Source organism: Wolffia australiana, chromosome 4 (assembly GCF_029677425.1).
Source record: "Wolffia australiana isolate 7733 chromosome 4, ASM2967742v1".
Taxonomy (NCBI): Eukaryota; Viridiplantae; Streptophyta; class Magnoliopsida; order Alismatales; family Araceae; genus Wolffia; species Wolffia australiana.
Genome location: NC_135838.1, coordinates 22001421 through 22024521, shown reverse-complemented (window position 1 = coordinate 22024521; position 23101 = coordinate 22001421). Strand labels below are relative to the sequence as shown.

The 23101-nt window shown below is 41.0% G+C and overlaps 2 protein-coding genes and 1 pseudogene across 3 annotated transcripts; 1 reads left to right on the top strand and 2 right to left on the bottom strand.

The window, feature by feature from the left end:
- Positions 1-621: 621 nt before the first annotated feature.
- LOC144702394 (Protein kinase superfamily protein) lies at positions 622-3407 on the bottom strand. Its single transcript, XM_078574421.1, has 3 exons — positions 2648-3407; positions 2213-2272; positions 622-2147 (listed from the first exon to the last, which is right to left on the bottom strand). Exons 1-3 carry the CDS (start codon positions 3405-3407, stop codon positions 922-924), a joined length of 2046 nt encoding a protein of 681 aa, XP_078430547.1. The 3' UTR covers positions 622-921.
- A 177-nt stretch (positions 3408-3584) lies between these two features.
- Positions 3585-7114, bottom strand: LOC144702395 (clast3-like protein). 2 transcript variants are annotated; one of them, XM_078574423.1, is made up of 8 exons: positions 6959-7114; positions 6715-6880; positions 6369-6427; positions 5628-5746; positions 5313-5547; positions 4507-4630; positions 4346-4425; positions 3585-3702 (listed from the first exon to the last, which is right to left on the bottom strand). In XM_078574423.1, exons 1-7 carry the CDS (start codon positions 7016-7018, stop codon positions 4346-4348), a joined length of 843 nt encoding a protein of 280 aa, XP_078430549.1. In that variant the 5' UTR covers positions 7019-7114; the 3' UTR covers positions 3585-3702. The 2 variants fall into 2 exon arrangements, with proteins under 2 accessions (XP_078430549.1, XP_078430548.1); XM_078574422.1 differs by lacking the exon at positions 3585-3702 and having other exon boundaries at positions 4139-4425.
- Positions 7115-19166: 12052 nt separating this feature from the next.
- Positions 19167-21089, top strand: LOC144702393 (MLO-like protein 9 pseudogene; annotated as a pseudogene).
- Positions 21090-23101: the final 2012 nt, after the last annotated feature.

The following is a 23101-nucleotide window of genomic DNA, read 5'->3' as shown; positions in this document are numbered from 1 at the left end:
TGTGTACATTGATTTATTCTAAGAAGACTAGACTTGATCGCTCAAGGATTATACATGCATCTTAAATTTTTTCTTCAAATCAACTCTAAAACCATATCGAACTCTTAACTCACTCAAAGTATAAAATTTCTCATAAAATCTTAACTCTACTCAACAAAGGATTAGTAATGACATTCTAAAATCTCAACCAGTGAATCTCTTAAAGCCTAGTATTGCAATTCATATAAGATCCAATACTTAAAGATAGTTTTTTCCAAGAATAATTACAATCATATTTAACTCTGGATTTCAATCAAGAAAATGAGTTATTGTAGAAAATTTACAACGACTTGAGTTATATGCATTGACTTAGTACCTAAGCGACATGGCTAGGGCGCCTATATGACCTGAAGCTGTGCTGTATTTGGTGCCCTACATATGCAATAGAGTAAAGTTTGGTGTAATCAAACATCAGCCATTAGGCAATTGATCACACAGAACCAACCCCATTGCCATCCTAGTTTGGGGCTCATGCTTTTGAAACAGACGTTAGTGTTTTGCTGATCCCTCAAATTAATGAGTCAAAAGTTAGATGGGTAGATGGGTCAAACGTTCTACAGTAACTCCATTACCTTCTGTACATAACTAAAAATAGATGACTGTCCCATATGACAAGAGGGCATTGTTCCATGACAAACATGTTTGATTTATAAAAGGTATAAAGCAAGGAACCCACCATCCACATCGGCTAGTCTCACAAAGTTTTTACCTTTTAGAAACCTGATTAGACTACATAAGATCAGGTGATGCCCATCATACAAGGGAGTAGATTGACAATCTTCCGCACAGTATGTGGCGAGTCAACAATTAGAAAGAAAGTCAAACCATCTAAGCCAGCAAGAGGCCCCTTCAATGGGTACGACGAAATGTGGAACACAAGGATCAGGGAGCTGCATTACCCAAGAGACTGTCAGCCGAGGGCGAGCTCTGGTCACTGAACCAGGGTTCTTGAACAGAGACAGGCGAAGTCAACTTGATGGTATTTCTGTCGCCAGTGCCACCCAGTCTCGAGCTCTTGGAGGTTGCTCCCTTGGACTTCTCTGACCGCATAGACGAGGCTGGGGACAAGAAGACACTCTCATCTGCGCCAACCCACTTGCCTTGTCTGATGTGCTCCAGCTCATCTGCCACCTCCTTCATGGAGGGCCGCATGTCCCTGTGAAAGGCCAGGCATCGGAAGGCCAGCTCTGCCACCTCGTGGATGGAGGAGAGGGTCCAAGGATCGCGGTGTGGCTCTAGAAAGGGGTCGATGATATCAACGACACGTCCACCGCCGATCTTGTCCACAGCCAGCGCGGCCAGGTTGACCTCACTCTGCGCTCGGCTGAAATCCACAGCCTTCATGGCTGTGATCATCTCCACCAATACCACCCCAAAGCTGTACACATCACTCTTGTCCGAGAGATGGAAGTTCTGGTGGTACTGAGGATCGAGGTACCCCGGAGTGCCCTGTGGCCCGGTGGAGACATGGGACATGTCGGAGACAATCATCTTGGACAGCCCAAAGTCGGCAACCTTGGAGTTGAAGTTGTAGTCAAGGAGGATGTTGCTGGATTTTATGTCGCGGTGGTAGATGGGCGGGTGAATTGCTGTGTGAAGATGGGCGATGGCCTTGGCGGTGTCGGCGGCAATTGCCAGGCGAACCGGCCAGGGTAACCCAGGCCTGTGACTCTCTCTCTGGAGCTGCTGCGCCAGAGTTCCATTGGGCATGAATTCATAGACCAGAATTTTCTCCCCCTTCTCAATGCAGCATCCCAGAATGCGGACGAGGTTCGGGTGGCTGACAGAGGACAGGAGCTTGATCTCGTTCATGACTTGCTCAGTGGCTTCTGCATCACGGTGCCGGATCTTCTTCACTGCGACGAGCTCGTTGCTGGCGAGCTTGCCCACATATACTGTACCATAGGCACCAGTGCCCAGCTTATTCTCCTCCGAGAAGCTATTGGTGGCTTTCTCAATTTCTTTGAGCGGGTACAGGTGGACGGCGCAGCGGGCTTCAGAGAGCAGTCGCCTCGCGCTGTGGCGCATTCGTGAGGAAATGGACCGCCGCCGGATACAGCAGTAGAGGACACCCAGCATCGCCATGAACACAGCTCCCGTCAAGAGCACTACGGACAAGAAATGGGGCATTTTTAAAACGTTCATATAAATCAAGAAAATTCATGCGATTCACCTCCCACGAGGATCCCGGCTCGGGTCGCCTTCTTGTTCCAGAATGCTGGAGTCATGGACTCTGCATTCAATTGAGCAAAAGTTCATGAGGGATACCAGAGACTGAAAATTTGAGATCTTTCCCTGCTCCAACGGCAAAAATCTAGTTACCACCCAATGAATTCTTCTACCAACCCACATCACCCTCCTATTTCTTCAACTAAGTGGGTAATCACTACTATCAAGCGAAGGAAGATGTCAACAAAGCCGGTAATCTCCCTATCTCCCCTCTCCCTAAAAGAAAGAAGGTTGGACTTCGAAAGCAATTCAGAATAAGGTTACACAACAAGAAGAACACGATTAGAGAAGGACAGACCCTCGGTGGGATAAACCTGACATGATGAACAGGGTAAAATGGAAAGGGGTAGGAGAAGATATGATTGGTTTTGTAACATACCTCGACGGCATCCGCTGCCTTGGAGGAAGCCATCACCGTCAAACCCTTCTCGGCAATCGCAGAAAAAGATGTTCTCGAAGCTTGTCCTGTTATGTGGGCGCAAAAACGTCGCTTGCCCGTAGCTGCAGTTGGCATTTGGGTGGCACGGATTACTACTGCAGTTCCCCTTCAACCACCAGCCGAGTTCCACCGTTCTTAGCTCAATGGAAGCGTCCTCACTGATGAAAGTCGACGAGGAGAAGAGATCGGAACAGTCAATACGATCAATCAGATCTCTGGTCAAAAAGGGGAGCAGTCGATTATCGTCCCAGAGTCTTGTGTAAGCAGAGAAACAGCTGACAGGATCAGACTTGCAGCGAGCGGCTTCTTCTCCCAGTCTGCTAGAAAAGCTCGACAACGACGACAGACAGACAGTGGCAGTGTAGTTGGAGGAGCAATTCTGAAGGAGAAGAGTGTTTCTCGCTGTCATCGCAAATGAAGCTCCAAAGAAACTCGCTACGGTTGAGATCGGCCGGCGGCAAGACGGCGGTAGATCAACCGAGAAACTTCTCGATGTCACGTTTCTCACCTTGAATCCATCAAATGTGTAATTCTCGTGACCAAAGCAGGTAAGCCGGATCGGACATTCCTCTGAGAAGCCGAATGGGTAAGGAACGCTGTTCTTCTCGCCTCCGCAGGCTCGGTTGCAAACCCCAGACGCGAATGGAACAATCGCAGCCGTCGAATATAGGACGAGAAGAATCCAGCGGGCCGTCGCCATGTCCTAGGAGAACATCGACAAGATCGACGGCGGAGACCTCATCACGGCCAAATCTTGTTCATCAGGTATCAGGCGAGAAACCCTTGAAGGGAAACCCTGGGAGACGATCAAAACACGAACATTAGCTAAGATTCAGAAATACGAAAGATTGGAGAACGAATGGGTGAGAAAGAATTACCGGGATTTCACGATCGAAGACGAACTCGAACTATCAGCCGTCCAGTTAAAAAGCCCCCAAAAGATCTTTCTCCTCCGCCCTATCCTGCGAGGAAGAAACCGAAGAACCCAACTTCGCCTGCAGTACGGGCAACCGGAAAATCAGTAAAAGTCGCATCTTTTAAAAGCCGCCCAGTTGGGTTAACGCAAATGACAAACCCGCCCTTATCGCATGTGAACAGGAATTAAATGAACTTATTTCAAACACTAAATTAATCAATCTTGGCGGACCCGAAATCTATTGATCATTTCCTGATGGTCAACCAGTGTCGGGTCCCAGTTTCATCGGTATCATTAAGGAAGCACGAAAAAAATAAATGCATTCAGCGTTGACTTTTGCCGCCCATGTGTCAAATCACTGAATTTCGACCACACGCGGTTTCCAAGAATTAAGTATAAAAGACGATTTTTTTAATGTTCATATGTACAGTATCCGCATCGAAACGTTCAAATCGATCGTTTTCGCAGCGATTGATCAATTCCAATAACAAGGTTGTTCGAATCAGCGATCTAAATTGCTGTCAGAAATTGTACTCGTACCATGATACTAAGTGACTCAGAACAAATAAATCTAAATATGATGTGATAAGTTGTAGTTTTAACACTTGTTTCATGACTATCTGATTGCCCTGCTGAAACCTCTGATGAATAAAGATCCATCCACTTGGGCCAATTGTATTCCAATCGGAACCAGATCAAGATCTCTGATGACATCCAATCACCTAGAAGATGGAGAGATCCGGCGGAGGGCCATACAAGTTCTGCCATGAGCACGGGATGATCCAGCCGCCGCCCTGCGAACCTGTTTAGAAGAAGCTCTTACCTGAAGAAAAATTTTCCAGAGAAAAATTTTAAAAAAAATTGATAAAAATTGAAAGCTAACCAGGAAATTTCCCCAGGTCCAGCCCGAGAAATCTGCCAGCCGCGGTGACCAACTGAAGAGAATCCGAAATGTTGTCCCCCTCAGAACAGTAACACAGCACGCAAGTCACCTTCAACCCCTTTGCCTGGTTCAAGAACGAGAAAGGAGATATCAGATCATGAACCTTAAAAAACAGCTATCTAATCAAATTGAATTCTATCACCATCAATCATCGGCATCAAGCGATCCGATGATCAAGAAGATGTATCTAATTGAGTGATTCTATCTTGTTCAACTCATAGGCATGTCTGTCCCACTTATCAGCTTGATCCTGGATGATCAAATTGGATCAAACTAAGGCCAAGGAAACCCTGAACTAAGAAGTGACCCGCGAGAATAGTGAAAATAACCCCAGGGGATCATTAATACTATCCTAAATAGTGGAGGGTGCTTGGAAATATTCTACTCCTTGAAAGCTAGTTTGATCATATCTATCTGTTATGGGGATACCATGGGAATGGCACATTCATCCAATTAGAGTTGCCATGTGTCACAGAAGAAAATATGAACAGGAAGTTGAAAGCAACAGCTACTACTTCTCCCATTTTGAGATCAAATATTGATCAGCCAACTCAATCGATCTACTGACTCCATTGAGTTTGCCAAACTTTCCGATGGTTCTTGATCAGCAAATGGATGATCTGTGGATGGGTCCAACCATCACCTGATCAGATCGGCCATCTAATCGACCAATTGATCAGATCAAGGGGCCATTTCCTAATCCCAGTTCATCAAGAAGGAGAGAATTTCCTCTTTCAAAAAGGCACCTTGCAAAAGCAGAACAGTGCCGCAAATGGTAGAGATGGGCAGTAATCCCCGTCGTCCAAGTCGTCATCGAAGATGGCCGGGTCCGGTGATGACGTCCCCTCTGCCAGTGAGTGGAGGTGCAGCCATCGCCTCTGAGATGGGTCGTACTCCTCAAGCCTTTTCCATCCCAGCCTCTCGCACTCCTCGTCATCACCTCCAGCAGAGGCACTAGAAATATAGTACATCTGCAGATCACTGGCCACGAATAAACATCAATCACACCGGAAGAGGACAAGAACTGTTCAAAGACTTCAGAATTTTCGGGTGTCGGATACCTCGAAGCATGAATCCTTTTCCTGATTCCAGAGTCTAGACTTGAGAGGATTACTATGTGTTTCTTTCCCAGAGAGGCAGCGAATTCGGCTACATTCTTGGCAAAGTCAAGCATCCGTCCCTGCCATGCAAGAATTAGAACTGATTAAATGATCGATGCAAACTATTAGATTATAATTTCATGAATAGATTGAAAATCGTGAAGAAGGTTAGCAGATTAAGTTCATTCAGGGAGGGCCCGATGGTAGATTTCTAACTTCTCATTCAATGGTGAAAGAGTAGCACTCAAAATGTAAGAGTCCTTCATAATGCCTCTAAACCAAGTATGATATTTTTGAATACCGATAATCCCAATAATTCATAGTTTATTCATAGATTGCCTCTCATATCACCGCCTTCCTCATAAACCATAAGTTCCTGATGTCGTGTTCCAAAATTAAGTATTTCTAAAAATAATAGTGCAAACAAAATTTGGTTTTTCGTATAACTCTTCCCATATAAACAAGACAGAAGAGATAAGACATAATTCTTCAATTTAGGATCTGTTTAATACGACACATCAATATACCGTTCTGAAAAATTAAATCACTAAAGATCTATTTATTTCTCTCTATCTCTTATTTCAGTAAAAGGCACATGTTTCATTCAACCTCGCGGCAAGCAGGGAAATCTCCTGGAGCGTAATAACTACTATGATGAAGTGTAGATAAATTAAAAGTATTCAACAAAAGATCATGAAGTACCTTGACAACGGGAGACCTTTGCTGGACAAAAGTTAGCTTGTTAGACGGAGAGTCGTATGCTGAAACGAGTTATTCATGAACAGACGCAATGAATAACTCTCGTGAATAAGCTACTAGAATAATTATCTCCGCGTCGAAGAACTTGATTAATAATTCAAAAGCATTGTCGAGATGATCGTTAGGAAGGGAAGAAAAGAATGCAACAGAAAGTTGTAGCGAATCAGAAAATTGCACGAGGGAAGGTAGCCAATCGGGGAAATAGAGCAAGATAAAACAAAGCCCAAAGAAACAATCTAAAGGACGTAATGATTTAAGGAAAAGTTTGAGGGGACCGGCAGACATGCACCTTCAAGAGGAAGGGCGAGTTCGCCGGCGGGCGAAAGCCTGTAAGCGTTGTTTCCCACGCAAGGGAGGATTGAAGGGTCGTCTAGGTAAGCTACCCGCTCCGCCCCAGTGGATGAAACAAGGAGATCCACAGCAAGCTGCCCGACGTTTCCGATCGATAATGCCGGCTGGAAAGGACGACAAAGGGCAAGATCAGAGATAAAGAAATCATAGGATACGCCTTGAGTTCTCGGAAGAATCTGTACCAAAACGAGCGTGGAGTTATCTGGATGGAAGCTCTTGCCGTCGGCGAGGGCGAACTCCATAGTTGAAGCAGAGTATCACTGGCTTGGGGAGGAAGCCGAAGGCAAGAAGTAGAATTTTGGGTCACGTTGGAGAGGGTTCAATTTCTAAATAAATAAGGGGTTTATATGGCTCCAATGACAAAAACAAGAGTATTCGTTCAAAGATTTTTCACATATTTTGAGCAGTACAGCAGAGAAACCCATTTGGAAACAACTATAGAATAAAGATGGCAAATATATTTGGGATTGGTCAAATTTAACAACTCATATCCTGTCACAATTAGTTCTCCTCAAGGAAAAAAAATGTCATCACCAATAAAGTCCACGGGAGGTAGTTGTGAAAAAACAATTTAAATTCATGTGTTGGTTAATGGACCAAAACCTATTATAATAAAACCCATATGGGAACCAGAGGAATATGTTATTCTCTTAATTAAATATCACTCAACAAATGAGAGTAAGCAGCAAATTTTATCTTTACTTCTTATACAATTGCCAACCATGTTGAGAATGGAGAACGAAGAGTTATCTAGTCCCAAACCCTCACACAGGAGATGGAGACCAAGAGTTGGACTGGGATGTTGATTGGTATTTGAGACAGGAAGCAAATTATGTACCCTCCAAAGTATGATTGGAGGATGAATAATGGATCTTAATCCATCAAACTTGGGGAGGAATGATTGTAACAAGTTATTTCCATCAGTAGTCATCAGTCATCTGTTTGAGAAGAGGGATGATATAAGACAACAAATGAAACTGTCAGATGATGATGGAGAGGGAAATACAGATAACTGGGAGAGGGAGAGAGTGAAGGGGAAGAGAGAGCGAGAAAACTGGGAGATAAAAACTTTAGAGGGTGATGAAATCGACATTGGATTAAAATATGTCATTTCAAGACTTTGGTTTTTGCAACAATATTTATAAAATTTTCCATAATTTGGAAAAGTTAAGGAATGAATGATAGAGCAAATCTTTGTTAAAATATTAATTTTAGATATTTTTCTTTGTGGGATTTTTATTTTTTCTTTAGAGCAATTTCACTATAAAATGCTAAAAAAGAAGAGAATATTTCATTTATTGTAAATAAATTGCACTAATTTATATAATTTTAAGGATTTTTTGGGATTTTTGGACTAAAAGAATAATTTAAATAAATTAAAAAGCATGGGCGACAATTTAGTGACAAATATGCAGGCATGTGTACTGATCAGGGCAGAATTCGTGGGTGGCCATGCACTAGCTGGTGGTTGAGCTAGGTAGCGGTGTGTGGTAGACTTAAAAACATGTTACGCTTGGCGCATGACAAACTTTTTAATGCACTTGGTGGCATTCAGAAGTTTTTCGTCTAGGATATCACTAGAAAGCTTACCTAGAGAAAATCAAAATAATTTCAAATGAGAAATATGGGAGATCATACAAACCTCACTGTCACTTCCTCCAATGGGTGAGTGACGTTTTTTTCTTCAACATTCTTGATCAAACTTCAACCCTCTCTCCCACACTCTTGTATAAGAAGAATAGATCAAAGATATATGTTACATGAGCCCATAAATAACATATTGGAAGCAGACATCCAAGATAGGGTGAACGGTCTAGATAGAAGTGCCCTAAATAATCTAGTGATGGGGACCATCTAGCTTCGAAGACCCGACCTCAACCAGCTAGAGGAGCCAAGGGAAGGCGAAAGACTCAGCCTTCAAGTATTCAGCTTAGTTAACGGGCCTTGGAGGTTAGCGTTATACTAGTTTGTATTTTTTGGCACTTCTTCTCATTTTGTGGGCCTATGTGTTTGGGCCTACATCTTTGTGTGTGGACTTGGGTATGTGGAACCAAGAGTGGGCCTTCTAGAGGCCCATTAGCACCCTTATGTGTGGGGGTATCCCCCCACTGGTTAGAGGAAAAAAAACAAAGAATACCTGTTTCTTTTAATTTAATTTCAAAGTCATTATTTATGATTTTGCCATTATGTTATTGGGCAACCCCTTGTGAAACCCTAACCTGGTCACCGCCGCGTACCTCACCACAGCCTGATCACCACCAGCATCACCGGACGCACGTGTCACGCTCGTCCACATTGCCCATGCCTGTCTCTAGCAACCCGCATTGCCTTGCCAAGCCACCATCCCTGCACTGTCAAGCACCATTTTCGCCCTCGCTGCTCCACTGAATGCCATGTTCCCCCTTGCCACACTGCCAGACAGTTTCAAACACCATGTTCACCCCTAGTTCTGCACACTGCCACAACAACTTGCGACACTGGACACTTGTGTCGTCTCACCGTACAGCCAAGCGTCGCTCCTCTAGGCGTCCTCGACACCCCCATCGTGCCACGAAGCCCTCGACCGCATGCGAATACCCGCAAATACCTCGCCACACAGCTGTAGCTGATAAAACCCGTCACCACTGCTGCATGTCAACACATGTCGCCACCTTGCACATCACACCATTGCCGATACTGTTCCCACCGTCGCATGACGTCGTGGCCACTAGTGTGGAGACAATAATGACAAACGACGGCCGCTCTTTAATGAAAGATTTCATTGAAGTAATCCATGTGAATTCCTGAATGGTATTATAATTAAATGTTGATCAATTTGAGTCATGTCATTGTCATATATGTGGTTTGTTGACCTAAGATACCAAGGACATCATATGCGTGGAGAGCTATATTTTGGCATAGAAGTATGAATCTAGAATCATGGGATTGAAACATATCTTAGCTTAAATAAGAGGATATTGAATTGAGTAATACGATCCTGAAATTCCCATCCAAGGTAGTTGGGATATTAGAGAAATTTAGCTGTTATTGCATAAGATGCCTTCACAAGATGCCCCATTTGTCGCCCTTGCATTCATGTAGCAAAGGATTGAATGAGTGATCTTCATATCAAGGCATGCTAAGAAAAAGCTTCACACGACTTGTTGGGCATGTGGTGACAAGGTTTGTATGATTATCATTTTTTTACTCATGTTTCCATTCTTTTTCCAAGGTTATTATTACTGATAGCAAACATTTTTATGATCTAACACACCTCCTCCTAACTCTGTCAATTACCACATGTATTTGACTATCTCTATTGCCACTAATGAGGGTAAATCTGCGTTACTTTCCCTCACTCTTCCTCCCACTAGTGCGGATTCACCAAAACCTCTATTGCATGCAAAGGTGGTATTTCATTCATCCTCTCCACTTCACTCATGCCATGACTATCAAGCATCACCCAACATTTCCAAAACACGGCTCAAGTCAGTGTTGGCTGCCTCTAGTTGCCCTTGGGCTGTAGTGGAGGCACTAGGGCACACCACTACTAACCGTGTTAGGTTCTAGAGGCCTAGATCTGGATGAATAAGAGGATTCCATGCAGTAGAAGACTCCTAACGGAATTGTAATGGCATTGATAAAAACATGAAAACAAGAACCTGTGCACGGATCACATCCATTATTTGTTGGATCCCAGAGCGAGATGAGTCGAGCTGCTCAAGTGTGCAATCTCTAAACATATCCGCGCGGTCCTTAGCATGTGGGATATCATCCTTCTCGTTGACGACCTCTGTTCATTCTCTGTCGTCGTCGTTACGCAGTTTTGAATGCATTGGGAGTCGAGAGGAATCATGGGGAGAAGGGAGAAGCTAGGGAAGGCCCCTAAAAAATTATGGCCTAGGTGAATATCGTTCAGGGCCTTCCCCTATTTATACTAAGTGGGTATTTTTCATAAAACTCCCCAAAAATTAAGTATATCTTCCGACGTCCAAGAGACCATTTGTGTTTGACCCTCTTGGCCCATGTATCAGTCTAGTTAACCACTCAAGCGACCGAATAACCTTTATTATCCTTCCAAATTAATTAACTATAGAATCATATAGATTAATTAACGTTAGATCCATTTAACCCAATCTATAGTTTGAGTCACCAACACGTGGGGTGCCAAGCTACACCTCATGCTTTAGAAGATACAAAGGAGTGTGTATCGACTCACTCATGGAACCAATTCGTCCTTGGTTACCGTGTATATATAATCCCTTGTCCACTTGATGTTCTTAGGACGACTTAGGGTACGGTCAACTGTCAAACCCTAATCGGTCATCTGAGTTAGTATATATGTGTTTAGAAATCGTCAGAGAACTCTTCTCTAATATTTCACTACCTTGGCCAAGGACTTTATCGCATCATCTTCCTTCAGCTGTCACCTCTTTTACCAAGGGTGGACGATCCCATCTTGATCACTCAATCGTCTTCGTGAACTTCTTGATACACCCAAACTAACAATATTTATAATCCCATGATTAGGGACATGTATGTCATTGTTAAAGTACATGTGACCATCTGCAAGACGTCTTTGGTGTCTCATGCCTAAGGACCACTAACACAACTGTGATGTGAATCAACATGATTGATAGTTTGGTATAATAGTATTCAGGGATTCGTATAAATCAATTCAGTGAACTCTTTCCACAAAATAGCACCTATTATCTATCCTTAGTGTCTCCACACTAATGGCTAGAGGAACAATCATACTCATCAAATGAGTAAGACTAGATAGTCTTATTCTATCTGGATACTTTGATGTCCTTCTCGAGTATCCTTTGAATAGGAATATTTAGAACACATGCTTAAAGACTAGTGATCTCCGTATTATGATCTGATCATAATTCACTAAGTCTGATCATGTCTTCATGGACTTCAAAATAAGCATCACACATGCACCATAACAAATATGTTCAATTAATGAACATGGAACGAGATATGGAATGTGGGATTGGCTTGCCGGCCACATATATTTCCATCAACGCACACCTTTTTCAGGCTGAATAAGTCCTCATTTCATTCTCATAGGACCACTTTCAAGCTTAAAAAGACATGTTCAAGCTCTATAGAGCTTATACTGGAAGAGGTGTTATCCTTAACAGGTATCAACCAAAAGTGAGGGTATACAACCTTTTTTATACCATCTCTTTGCTTAATTTTGATGTAATCCTCATCCAAATCAAGGCCAAATGTGGCTCTGATACCATTCTTGGGCTCTATGACCTTGATTTGGGTTAATACAATTGATTATTGCAGCAAAATACTTGGAATGGAATGAAAGCAACATCAATAAAACAAATTATCAAATCACCTAGGCACGGATCACATTAGAGATATCTTAGATCCTCGAGTGATATGTGTTGAGCTGCTCAAGTGGGTAGCCGATAAATGTATCCATGCAATCCATGGCAAGTTCACCCTCCGTCGTTGTCGTTATGACATCCCAATCATATCATGAGTGGAGAGGAGTTATGGGGAGAAAGGAAAGAAGGGAAAAAGCCCTACTGTGGGTGAATTTCATTGAAGGTCTTCCTCTATTTATTAAATGACTATTTTTTTAAAAACCCCTAAATTTTAAGTACGTCATCCAACGTCTAAAAGACCATTTATGTATGACCCTTTAGGCCTATGAATTAGTATACTTAATGACCCCAATAGTCCAGTAACCTTTATTGGCATTCCAAAAGGGTTAGCTACACAATCATAAAGATTAACTAATGATGAATTAATTTAGTATAAATAGCAAGTCCAATATTCAGCCCATATAGTGTCAAGGTACACCTCATTCTCTAGAAGATAGAAATGAGTGTCATTTCACTAACTCATGGGACATGTAAATCATCGATTACTATGTATGTATAGTCTCCCATCTACTTGACACTCATAAGACAACTTAAGATATGATCCACTATCAAACCCTTATAGGTTATCTGAGTTAGTACTGATGCATTCAAAAATCATCGGAGAACTCTTCTCCAATATTCTGATGCCTTTACTAAGGACTTCATCACAATGTCTTCCTTGAGCTATCTCCTCTTATACTAAGGGTGACGGATGATAACACCAAATTAGATCAATAAAAATATACTTTTATACCTCATTTTTACCAATTATTTTTATATTTGCACTAGCATTATTTAACATTTAAGGATAAAATGAGAATTTTATTTTTAATTTTTGAGACTAACCCCACTAGACTTCTAGATGTTGGGTTCTAGAGGCCTTGAGATGGATGAACAAATCAAAACGATGCGCAGCGGAAGACTTTTGTGAATCGAATGGCATCGATAAAACATTGAAACGAAGTACCTTTGCACGAATCTCATTCGTGATTTCTTCAATCATGGAGATAGACGAGTCGAGCTGCTCAAGTGTGCAGCCTTTAGACGTATCCACGCGGTCATCGGCACGTCGGATCTCCTCCTTCTTGTTGACGAGCCCCGTTCTATCTCCGTTGGCGTCGTTACGTCATCTCGATCACATCAGGGATGGAGAGGGGGTGTGAGGAGAGTGGAGAAGAAGGGGAAAGGCCCCTGAACAATTCTGGCCTGGGTGAATTTTCTTCAGGGCCTTCCCCTATTTATAATAAGTGGTATTTTTCATAAAAACCCTCAAAATTTAAGTATATCTTCCAACGTCCAAAAGACCATTTGCGTGTGACCCTCTAGGCCCATGTATCAGTATAGTAAACGACTCTAACGACCCAATAACCTTTTTTGACCTTCCAAATTAATTAACTATATCATCATATAGATTAATTAACGTCAGATCAATTTAACCCAAACGATAGCTCGAGACTCCGACACATGGGATGCCAACCTATACCTCGTGTCCTACAAGATACAAAGGAGTGTGTATCAACTCACTCATGGAACTTGTTCATCATTGGTTACCGTGTATGTATAATCCCTCATCCACTTGACGCTCCTTGGACGACTTAGGGTATGGTCAACTATCAAACCCTAATCAATCATTTGAGTTAGTACTGATGCATTCAGAAATCATCTGAGAACTCTTCTCCAATATTTCATTGTCTTGGCCAAGGACTTTGTTGCATCATCTTCCTTGAGCTGTCAACTCTTATATCGAGGGTGGACGATCCCATCTTGACCACTCAATCGCCTTCGTGTACTTCTTGATGCACCCGAACTAAGACCGTTTAGAATCCCATGGTTAGAGACTCGTTGGCCATAGCCAAAGTACAACCGTCTGTCCACAAGACGTCTTTGGTGTCTCAGGTCTAAGGACTACTTGCACAACCGTGACGTGAATCAACCTGATTGACAGTTTGGTACAATACCATTCAGGGATTCGTACGGATCAATTCAGTGAACTCTTTCCACTAAAGAGCACCCACTATCTATCCTTAGTGTCGCCACACTAATGACCACGGGACCGGCCATACTCATCATATGAGTGAGGCTAGATAGTGCTATTCTATCTGGATACTTCGATGTCCTTCTTGCGTATCCTTCGAATAGGAATGTCAAGAACACATGCTTAAAGACTAGTGATCTCCGCATTACGATCTTGTCATAATTCACTAAGTCTGATTATGTATTCATGGACTTCATTATACGCATCACACGTGCACTATAATGAATATGTTCTATTAATGAATATGGAACGAGATGTGGAATGTGTGATTGGCTTGTCGGCCACATATATTTCTATCACTAGAGTGTAGTAGATTTTTCACATCTTATTTGAGATAAACGACTCTTGTAAATAAAATGATGAATTTGGGATATAAGTGGGAGAAAAGGAGAAACCCAATCCATCTCCTAGATAATAAGAAGAGGCCCAATATGCAAGAAGCCCATTATTGAAGCCCATTTAAACCTCTTTAAGAACTAGGTCAACTAAAGGCAATAATTGTAAAACTAACCCAAATATTCGAATGTGAAACGTCTATTTTCAAATCTTGAAACGAGGCAAAGTGCATCTAGGCTAGAAATCAACTAATTCTAGCCGTCCAAAATGTTGTAAGTAAATCCAACGGATGGGAGAATTAGGTCACTTCTATTTAAACTCTTATCCCTTCTCTTTCTATCCCATCTTGAATTTCTGCTACCAATTTATTTTGGAAGCCTAGTGCATCATTTTTATTTGATCCATTCTTGTTCTAAAAGAGCGTGGGACACAAATTTCAAGTGTGATCAATATTCTTGGAGAACAAGCACCACTTGGCCCTTGGGGGAAGGGACAATGAGGTTTGTATGATATCTTGAATGTTTGATTTCAATTTCTCACTTTATTCTCTAGATTCTACTAGATATTTTATACTTAAAATTTTCTAATACATCAAATGGCACTGAAAAAATCCTTATTTAAAAAAAGTTACAGTGTTTTCATCTACTAAATATTCTTGCCCAATTCTCCCACCCAAAGGCTTCCCACCACCTGCCAATTGCGCATGGCCAACGTAGCTGCCTATAAATTTCACCACAAGAACGCCGGCCAAAAGTTTTTACTTTTCCTTGGATTTTATTTCTTGCCCTAAGAAATCCCCAAAGTTAACATAAAACTATTTGAACTTATCCAAAAAATGTATATTTAATTTATTTAAAATGTTGTCGTCTAGTTTTCCTTCATTCATTGATTTTTCTCTTTAAAAAATACGTAAAAAACCATAAAAATATAAAATCACCTAAAATATAATTTCAACCCTCACTTATCCTCTGCTAAGTAAGGAAAAATTTATAAATATTTTTGCATACACTACAGCCTAAAACATCTTATTTAACCCAAATTCTAGTTTATCAGCAAGCGATCCCTCTTGACACAACTATGAAGTGACGTGAATCAAGCTGATTGACTCTAGTATCTCGGATGTAAGGACCACTTACACAACTTTGATGTGAATCAACCTGATTCACTTTAGTGTCTCAAGTCTAAGGACCACTTACCCAACTGTGATCTGAATCTACCTGATTGATAAAATGGTAAAGTCATTCAGGGATTCCTACCAATCAATTCAATGAAATCTTTTTGCTAAACACTACCCATTATCCACACTAATAGCTACGGGACCAACCATACTCATCATATGAGAGAGAGTGGATAGTGTTATTCTATGTGGATACTTTGATGTCCTTCTCGAGTATCATTTGAAAAGGAATATTTAGAACACATGCTTAAAGATTATTGATAGTCATATACTTCATTATAAGCATATCCTTAACAAATAAATTAGTTATTTGTTAAGTTGGATCATATAGTCATATACTTCATTACAAGCATCACACGTGCACTATGATGAAAACATTATAAGCATCACATATTTTCGTCAATTCAATGCTCCCTCCTTGTGGATTCAACCATTCCTCACGCTATGCTTGTGAGGAAATTATAAATATTTTTGTCACAACCATATGCCTAAAACAACATTTCATACCCCAATTTCTGGTTCATCATACCCAAAATTGGCATCCAAAACATTCAATTATGTCGCCATTTGGGGCATTTTCTGACACTAGAGCCATAAAATAGATCCTATCTGACTTTGGTGGCCAATGGTGCCAAACGATTGTCAACTAGCCCACGGATCAGGTCAAACCTGATTCAATTCAGGTTGGAAGGCTCAATCAACCCATCAACTGGGTTAACTACAGTTGAATGGATTAAATCTGACTTGATCTAATCTGATCTGATTGGATTTATAAAATCAGATTTTCATAATAAAAATGACTAATTTAATGATTGTTGGAGATGGGAGTCAAACCCCAATCCCATATTAAATAAGGCATGTACAAATGCCCCATTTGTTTTTTGTACACACTTAATGACAAAACCTATTTGGATAATGTATGTCATGCAATGCTTTTGACTTCTACAAGACTACTTATAATGTTTTTACCAGTATGACTCTATGAAGGGTTTAATTTATTTTTTATGATTTTCATTTTTTTAGGGAATGAAAGCTAATTTAAAAAAACTTTTAAAAATTTAAAATGATGCAAAAATAATTTTCCTAAGTAACCTACTTTAGGGATGTTTTATAAAATATATTTGGGAATTTGAATGGAATTTCAGTGTGGAAAATACGTCAGCTGGCCCTCTGACTGCACTTGTTGCGGTTTATGGCGGTGGCATGGATGAAGTGAGGAGATAAGTTTAACTATTGCTAACTTCTGTGGAGATGGCTAAAAATGCATGGCAGCAAGTGATCGAGCAAGGCTAGGGATGCAAATTTTACTATCTCCAATGACAATGGAGTTGGAGGCAGATAAGCACCAAGTAGTGTGAGAGTTGTAGGTGGCATGCATGATTTTAAAAATCTAGTATATTGGCAATGATAACCTAACAAAAAGATGAAGATGTGAAGGAGAAAAAAATGTAAATCACACTAACATCTTCTCTTGTGAATAACAGGCTTAGCGGTGCTTTCTCTTCACAAGTCTTCATTTAAACATCACTCATTCAATCCGTCTCTCTTGGAATAAAAGAATGGACCAAAACGTGCTTGCAAATTAGCAAATCACTCCAGTAATTTTAATTAGGAACAAAATTCAAGCATTTTTTCCATGATGGGGGCCTGTTTATAGATCCAAAATTGTGCACAGATAAGGGGTAGTGAATAAGGAACCACGCCCAAAATTTCACCTCATAACTCTTTTTGAATCATTATATATCTTCATGTGATATTGGAGCCATATAAGCAAGATGGTTTTCTCTCTCCTCCTATTTTTCTCTCTCCTTTTTGCTACTTTTGGTGGAATGCATCATGACACAAAAATGTTCAAAGTCTGGAAAATGCAAAAACTCCTTGACTTAATTTTAATTTTAAATAAATTCAAAATTAGAGTTTCTGGATTGTAAAATTCTTTTTTTTATTGAATCAAATGTCAAAATTTCCTGAAGCATCAGAAAATTTATAAAAATCATAATTTGAATAAAAAAATGTATATCCCCGATATATATTTAAATAAATCCAAAATTGTATTCTATGGCTCGAACAATTATTTTACCAATAAAAACTATATACTCCATGAAAATACTAGAAAATTGAGAAAATCAGAATTTCATTAAAAATTATATGATAAACCCCCATTAATATTTACTAAATTTATATCTGGAATTTCTCAGTGATAAAACTATGTTTTTCATGAAACTAATATCATCAATTCGGTTTAAATACCATAAATGAACAAAAAAATTGAACTTCATTCTAAAAAAGTAATCAATTATTTTATGACTTAATAACATTTATGAATTATCACTTCAATGGTAATAAACATACAGAATACATGAATTAATATCATATTAGCATGTTATTTGTGATTATTATAGGTGAGGACCCAAAACGTAGCAGGGACATGCATCTTCAAGCAGCAACAATGAGTGGAAAACTTGTGAGTGAATGGTAGAGTGACAAACTACTATGGAATTGGAATTCGCAGGGGAAAATCAAGTAATTTTGAATTAAATTTTCGAGGAAAACTAGAGCTATAATATGCGAGTTAAAGGGAAAATTGCACATTCTAGAGAGATAAATTGGTAGACAGTTGACAACAGAGAAATAAAGTAGAAGATAAAAAGAAAAGTGGAGGAAATGGGTGCGGATGATGGAGACAACGTGGGTCTATTGGTGACCGTGTCTTTAACTCCCGTTGACTTTTCCTTAATTTTAATCCTCAAAAATTTTCAGGATCGAGCATTTTTCTTTTGAAAAATATGAATAAAGGGTGCACAATTCAAAACACTTGTATAAACCGTGTTGAACAACCAAGATCCTGTAGAGGCGTATACAAAAGACATAGAGATTGATATTAATTTTTAGTGTACGAGGAGAATGTTGAACCTACTCTTCTATCACAAAATTGCAACGAACAGATGAATAAAGTGTGAATCTCTTGCATATAAACTATAATATATAATTTGGGCTTTCATAGATCGAATGGTATAAAGAAACTCGTAACAATTTTCAGGATGTAATAACATGCATAAAAATAAACCCTATTCGAGGGGTATTCAAATTGTTCTTTTTATCATGAATCTATACCAGTTGGGTATCTGGGAGACAGTGTGGATACTGTCGTTTATGGAGGGGGGACAATAAGAGCAACATACCGAGAGGAGACAGGAAATACGTGAGCAGAATTTTCGTGGGGAGAGAAAAGGAACTTGCTGGGGAGCGTGAGCGAATGAACAAACATTATAAAACTACAGGCTAGTCCCGTCTGCTCGATATGGATTTAATCGGGGGATGGTTTCAGTCGTTTTCCATGGACGCGTGGATGTATAGACTACTTCAACGCGCTCTTACGCTGACGGATTGTAAAACGTTTTTTAATTCTTGACCCCGTCAATCAAGATTACACGCTGTTCGTCCCCTCGTATAACTCTCCCTTCGCTCTCTCCTTCCCACCAAACTTGTCTTCCCCCTCCGTAGCTCTTCCTCTACGACAGCAATGGCGGGATCCTCTTACAAAGAAAGGAAAATGGATCAGACGGCCACCTGGGCCTTAGCATCCGTCTGTGCCGCGATCATCATCATCTCACTCGTATGGGAAAAGCTCCTCCACCGGCTGGAGAAATTCTTCGAGAAAAAGCACAAGCGATCTATGCTGGAAGCTCTGGAGAAGATCAAAGCCGAGCTGATGATCATGGGCTTCATCTCCTTGCTCTTCACGTTCACGCAGTATTACTTCAACGGCATCTGCATTCCGGAGAGAACAGCCAACACGATGCTACCATGCCCTCTCAGGGACTACAACCAAAAGGGACCTATCAAAGGAGTAGGAAAAGGCAAGGACAGACGGCTCCTATGGGATTTAGCAGAAGGGATGGAAACGAGGCGGATGTTGGCCGCCGGCGTCGGCAATTGTCCGGAGGGGAAAGTGCCCTTCGTGGCGGCCTACGCGATTCACCAACTTCACGTCTTCATCTTCTTTCTAGCCATCTTCCACCTGCTCTACGCTTCAGCAACCGTGGCTCTCGGAAAGGCCAAGATCCGAAGGTGGAAGGACTGGGAGAAGGAGACTTCGTCTCTAGACTACGAGTTCTCCAACGACCCAGAGAGGTTCAGATTCGCGCACGAGACTTCCTTCGTGAGACAGCACTCGAGCTTCTGGAACCGGTCCAATATCTTGTTCTACGTCGTGAGCTTCTTCCGGCAGTTCTTCTGGTCCGTGAGGAAAGCGGATTATCTCACTCTCCGCCACGGGTTTATCACTACCCACTTGGCCCCCGGCACCAGATTCGACTTCCGGAAGTACGTGAAACGATCGCTGGAGGACGACTTCGTCGCGCTAGTCTCCATCACTCCAGTCCTTTGGGCTTCCTTCGTTATCTTCCTGCTGCTGGACGTCGACGGCTGGCATACGATATTCTGGATAACGCTGATCCCCCCGGCGATAATTTTGGCTGTTGGGACAAAGCTTCAGGCCATCATCACCCGGATGGCACTCGAGATTAAAGAGAGGAACGTGGTGGTTCAGGGGATGCCTGTCGTGCAGCTCTCTGACCGCCACTTCTGGTTCGGCAAGCCGGGTCTCGTCCTATTCCTCATCCATTTCTCTCTCTTTCAGAACGCTTACCAGCTGATCTTCTTCGTCTGGGTATGGTACACGTTCGGATTGAGGTCGTGCTTCCACCATAGCATCTCGCTGCTCGCAGTGAGAGTGGCCATCGGAGTGTTTGTCCAGGTGCTCTGCAGCTACGTGACGCTTCCGCTCTACGCGCTCGTGTCTCAGATGGGATCGCGCATGAAGAGGTCCGTGTTCGACGAGCAGACTTCGAGTGCTATCAGGAGATGGCATCAGACGGCGAAGAAGAACCGCGGAGCCGGCAAATCAACGGCGTCCTCGCCGTTGAGGACGCCGGAAGCGAGCCGGCGCGGCAGCCCCCTCACCTCCCCGGCGAGGACGATGCAGCGGTTCAAGACCACCGGCCACGCCACGGCCATGATAAGCCTTCCCCAGCGATATTACTCGGAGAGTGAGCTCTCAGACCACCGTCAGGAAGATTTCATGGAAGTTGAAGAAGACCAGCGAAACTCTCAGTCGGACTTCTCCTTTGTAAAACCCGCCCCCGGTCGCTTGCCTCCTGTTTGAGTCCTCTCCGCTGTGTTTGATCGGTGGATGATTCTTGCATTTGTTGTTAGAATTCATTACTAAAGGTTTAGAAAATAAATGTTACCTAGTACCTTTTAACTCAGGAAAAGGGGTATTTCATCTTTCTGCATGAATTACTCCTCAAAACATCTTGATGGATTTTGTAGGGTCATCGTTTCTTGAAGGTTGTAATGAATTTCATAGATGTTATTGTATTGTTTTTCCCTAAGTTCTTATTACCCTTCCAACAAATTAGAGCTCATTTGAGTTGGGTTTTGCACTGTGAAACCATCATCCATTATAAATAGGTCACATGAACCAGTACAGATCATCATATGCCAAACCAATATGATGTTCGTGATGGCATCATACTTATGTTTGATATGTAAAACCACCTGAACAATTTCTGGGTTTTTTTGTAAAAAATCTTGAAACGAGTTACAGGGGGATAGTATTGTTCTCTTTTTCATGGAACATTAAAGGCGTAGATATTTGGATGAGTACTATGTTATCTAAGTTATTGATGCAAAACTAAACTTGTCTTGTATTATGAAATTGACAAGTATTTGTGTAATGATATCTTTATTTGGTGTATTCACATTTTTACTTTGATCAAGATGTATTTGATACACTCTATGTTTATGGATTTGGGGGGCATCTTTTTCAATTTTTTGCAACATTTAGCATGTTTAAGTGTCACTCCGCCTCTTAAGAAATTAGGCTCTATGCTTCAAGTTGAGCCATTCTAAGATATCTTGAAATATTAGGATTGGTTAAATAACAGGAAAATAAAACAGTAATGAAATCCTGAGTCATCCATTTCTCCCTCCTATGATTTAGGAAAAAATGAAGTTATCTTATGATTACAACAACTAAAATAGGACGGTTGGTCCACCATGTTGAAGCCTTTTAATGGAATTTTTATCCAAATTGAGCTATTTCATCCAGGTTGGAAACTTTTACCAGATTCAAATTTTAAATTTTCTGGTAGGGATTTTAGGCCCTTGTATAATGCTCAAATATATATTATTTTAATGGATAGAATAATCTCATAACTACTAAACGAGTTATTGTACCGTGTTAAAAATATGTATGAATGAGTTAGTTCTTTAAATGAGTTCGACTATTTGGGTCATATAAATGATTGCTTCCATTAACTTTTGCCTCCTCCGAAGGGGATAATTCTTTCTCAAGCTAAGTACATTGTATTTTTTTTTAAAAAAGGAAAATATGGACAAGGGCAAACCTACGAGTATTGTCAGTTGCAGGGACAAGCTCAGACACATGTGATGCCACTTTACACTGTCAGGTGGTTGGAGCTTTAGAATATCTAACTATCACAATATATGATATTTCATTTGAGATAAATTAGGCAGGTCATACATGCACAGTCCTACGTGGATCATTGGAAAGCAATAAAACATTTGTTACGCTCCCTAAAGGGATCATTAAACCATGGAAGGACATCTTGACGAAAGTTTTAACTCCTCTAAAGTGTCTACAATGGTAGAGATCTGGGTTGGAGACCCTGAAGATGGACGCTCCACATAAGAGACAGATTATCTCATCTCCTAGAGATCTAAGAAACAAGTAAGCGTTGCCAGATCAAGCACACAATCATAGTACAAATCTTTAGCAAATGCAACAGCAAAATTAATTTGGATGTAATGCCTCTTTCAGGAACTTAAAACTGATACGATTTCAGGTCCTATGTTGTGGTGCGATAATCAGGGAGCAACATTTCTAACGATCAATCATGCAGTTCATGCGTCCAGGAAACTTGCATGGGAACTTGCCTATCCCAATCAGTCAGTTTTATTTCATCAAAAAACTCCATTAATAAAGGTCAGCAAATCATGGGTGTAGTTATACCATAAATATTCCTTGAGAAGAAGACGTCCTAATTAATTTTTCGATAAGAAACTTTATCCCTTTAAATTTATGGGATGTTTATTATGCCTCTACATTTTTCTAAGGCCCATCCCATAAATATAAATATATATGAGACCCACCATACATAAGTATAGGTCCATAGTGACTAAGATGGATATCTTTATCTAAAAACTTGCAGTTCGACCTGTCACCCTTCCAGGACCTAAATAACTCAAAATTTGGTAACTTCCACTTCATTAACATACACTTATGAATCATTTCTTGGTCTACAACTTTTATCTCAATTTTTGGATTGAACTGCAAGTTCCTCATATATACTTATATATAAAGGAAACGTCATCAGAGCCC

Coding starts and splice junctions, on each gene's coding strand:
- LOC144702394 (XM_078574421.1), bottom strand. CDS start 3,407: ATGGCGACGGCCCGCTGGATTCTTCTCGTCCTATATTCGACGGCTGCG. Junction 2,273..2,647: donor AGGCAGCGGATGCCGTCGAG/GTATGTTACAAA, acceptor AATTGAATGCAG/AGTCCATGACTCCAGCATTC. Junction 2,148..2,212: donor AGCCGGGATCCTCGTGGGAG/GTGAATCGCATG, acceptor TCTTGTCCGTAG/TGCTCTTGACGGGAGCTGTG.
- LOC144702395 (XM_078574423.1), bottom strand. CDS start 7,018: ATGGAGTTCGCCCTCGCCGACGGCAAGAGCTTCCATCCAGATAACTCC. Junction 4,631..5,312: donor CACTGTTCTGCTTTTGCAAG/GTGCCTTTTTGA, acceptor TTCTTGAACCAG/GCAAAGGGGTTGAAGGTGAC. Junction 4,426..4,506: donor GGACCTGGGGAAATTTCCTG/GTTAGCTTTCAA, acceptor TCTTCTAAACAG/GTTCGCAGGGCGGCGGCTGG.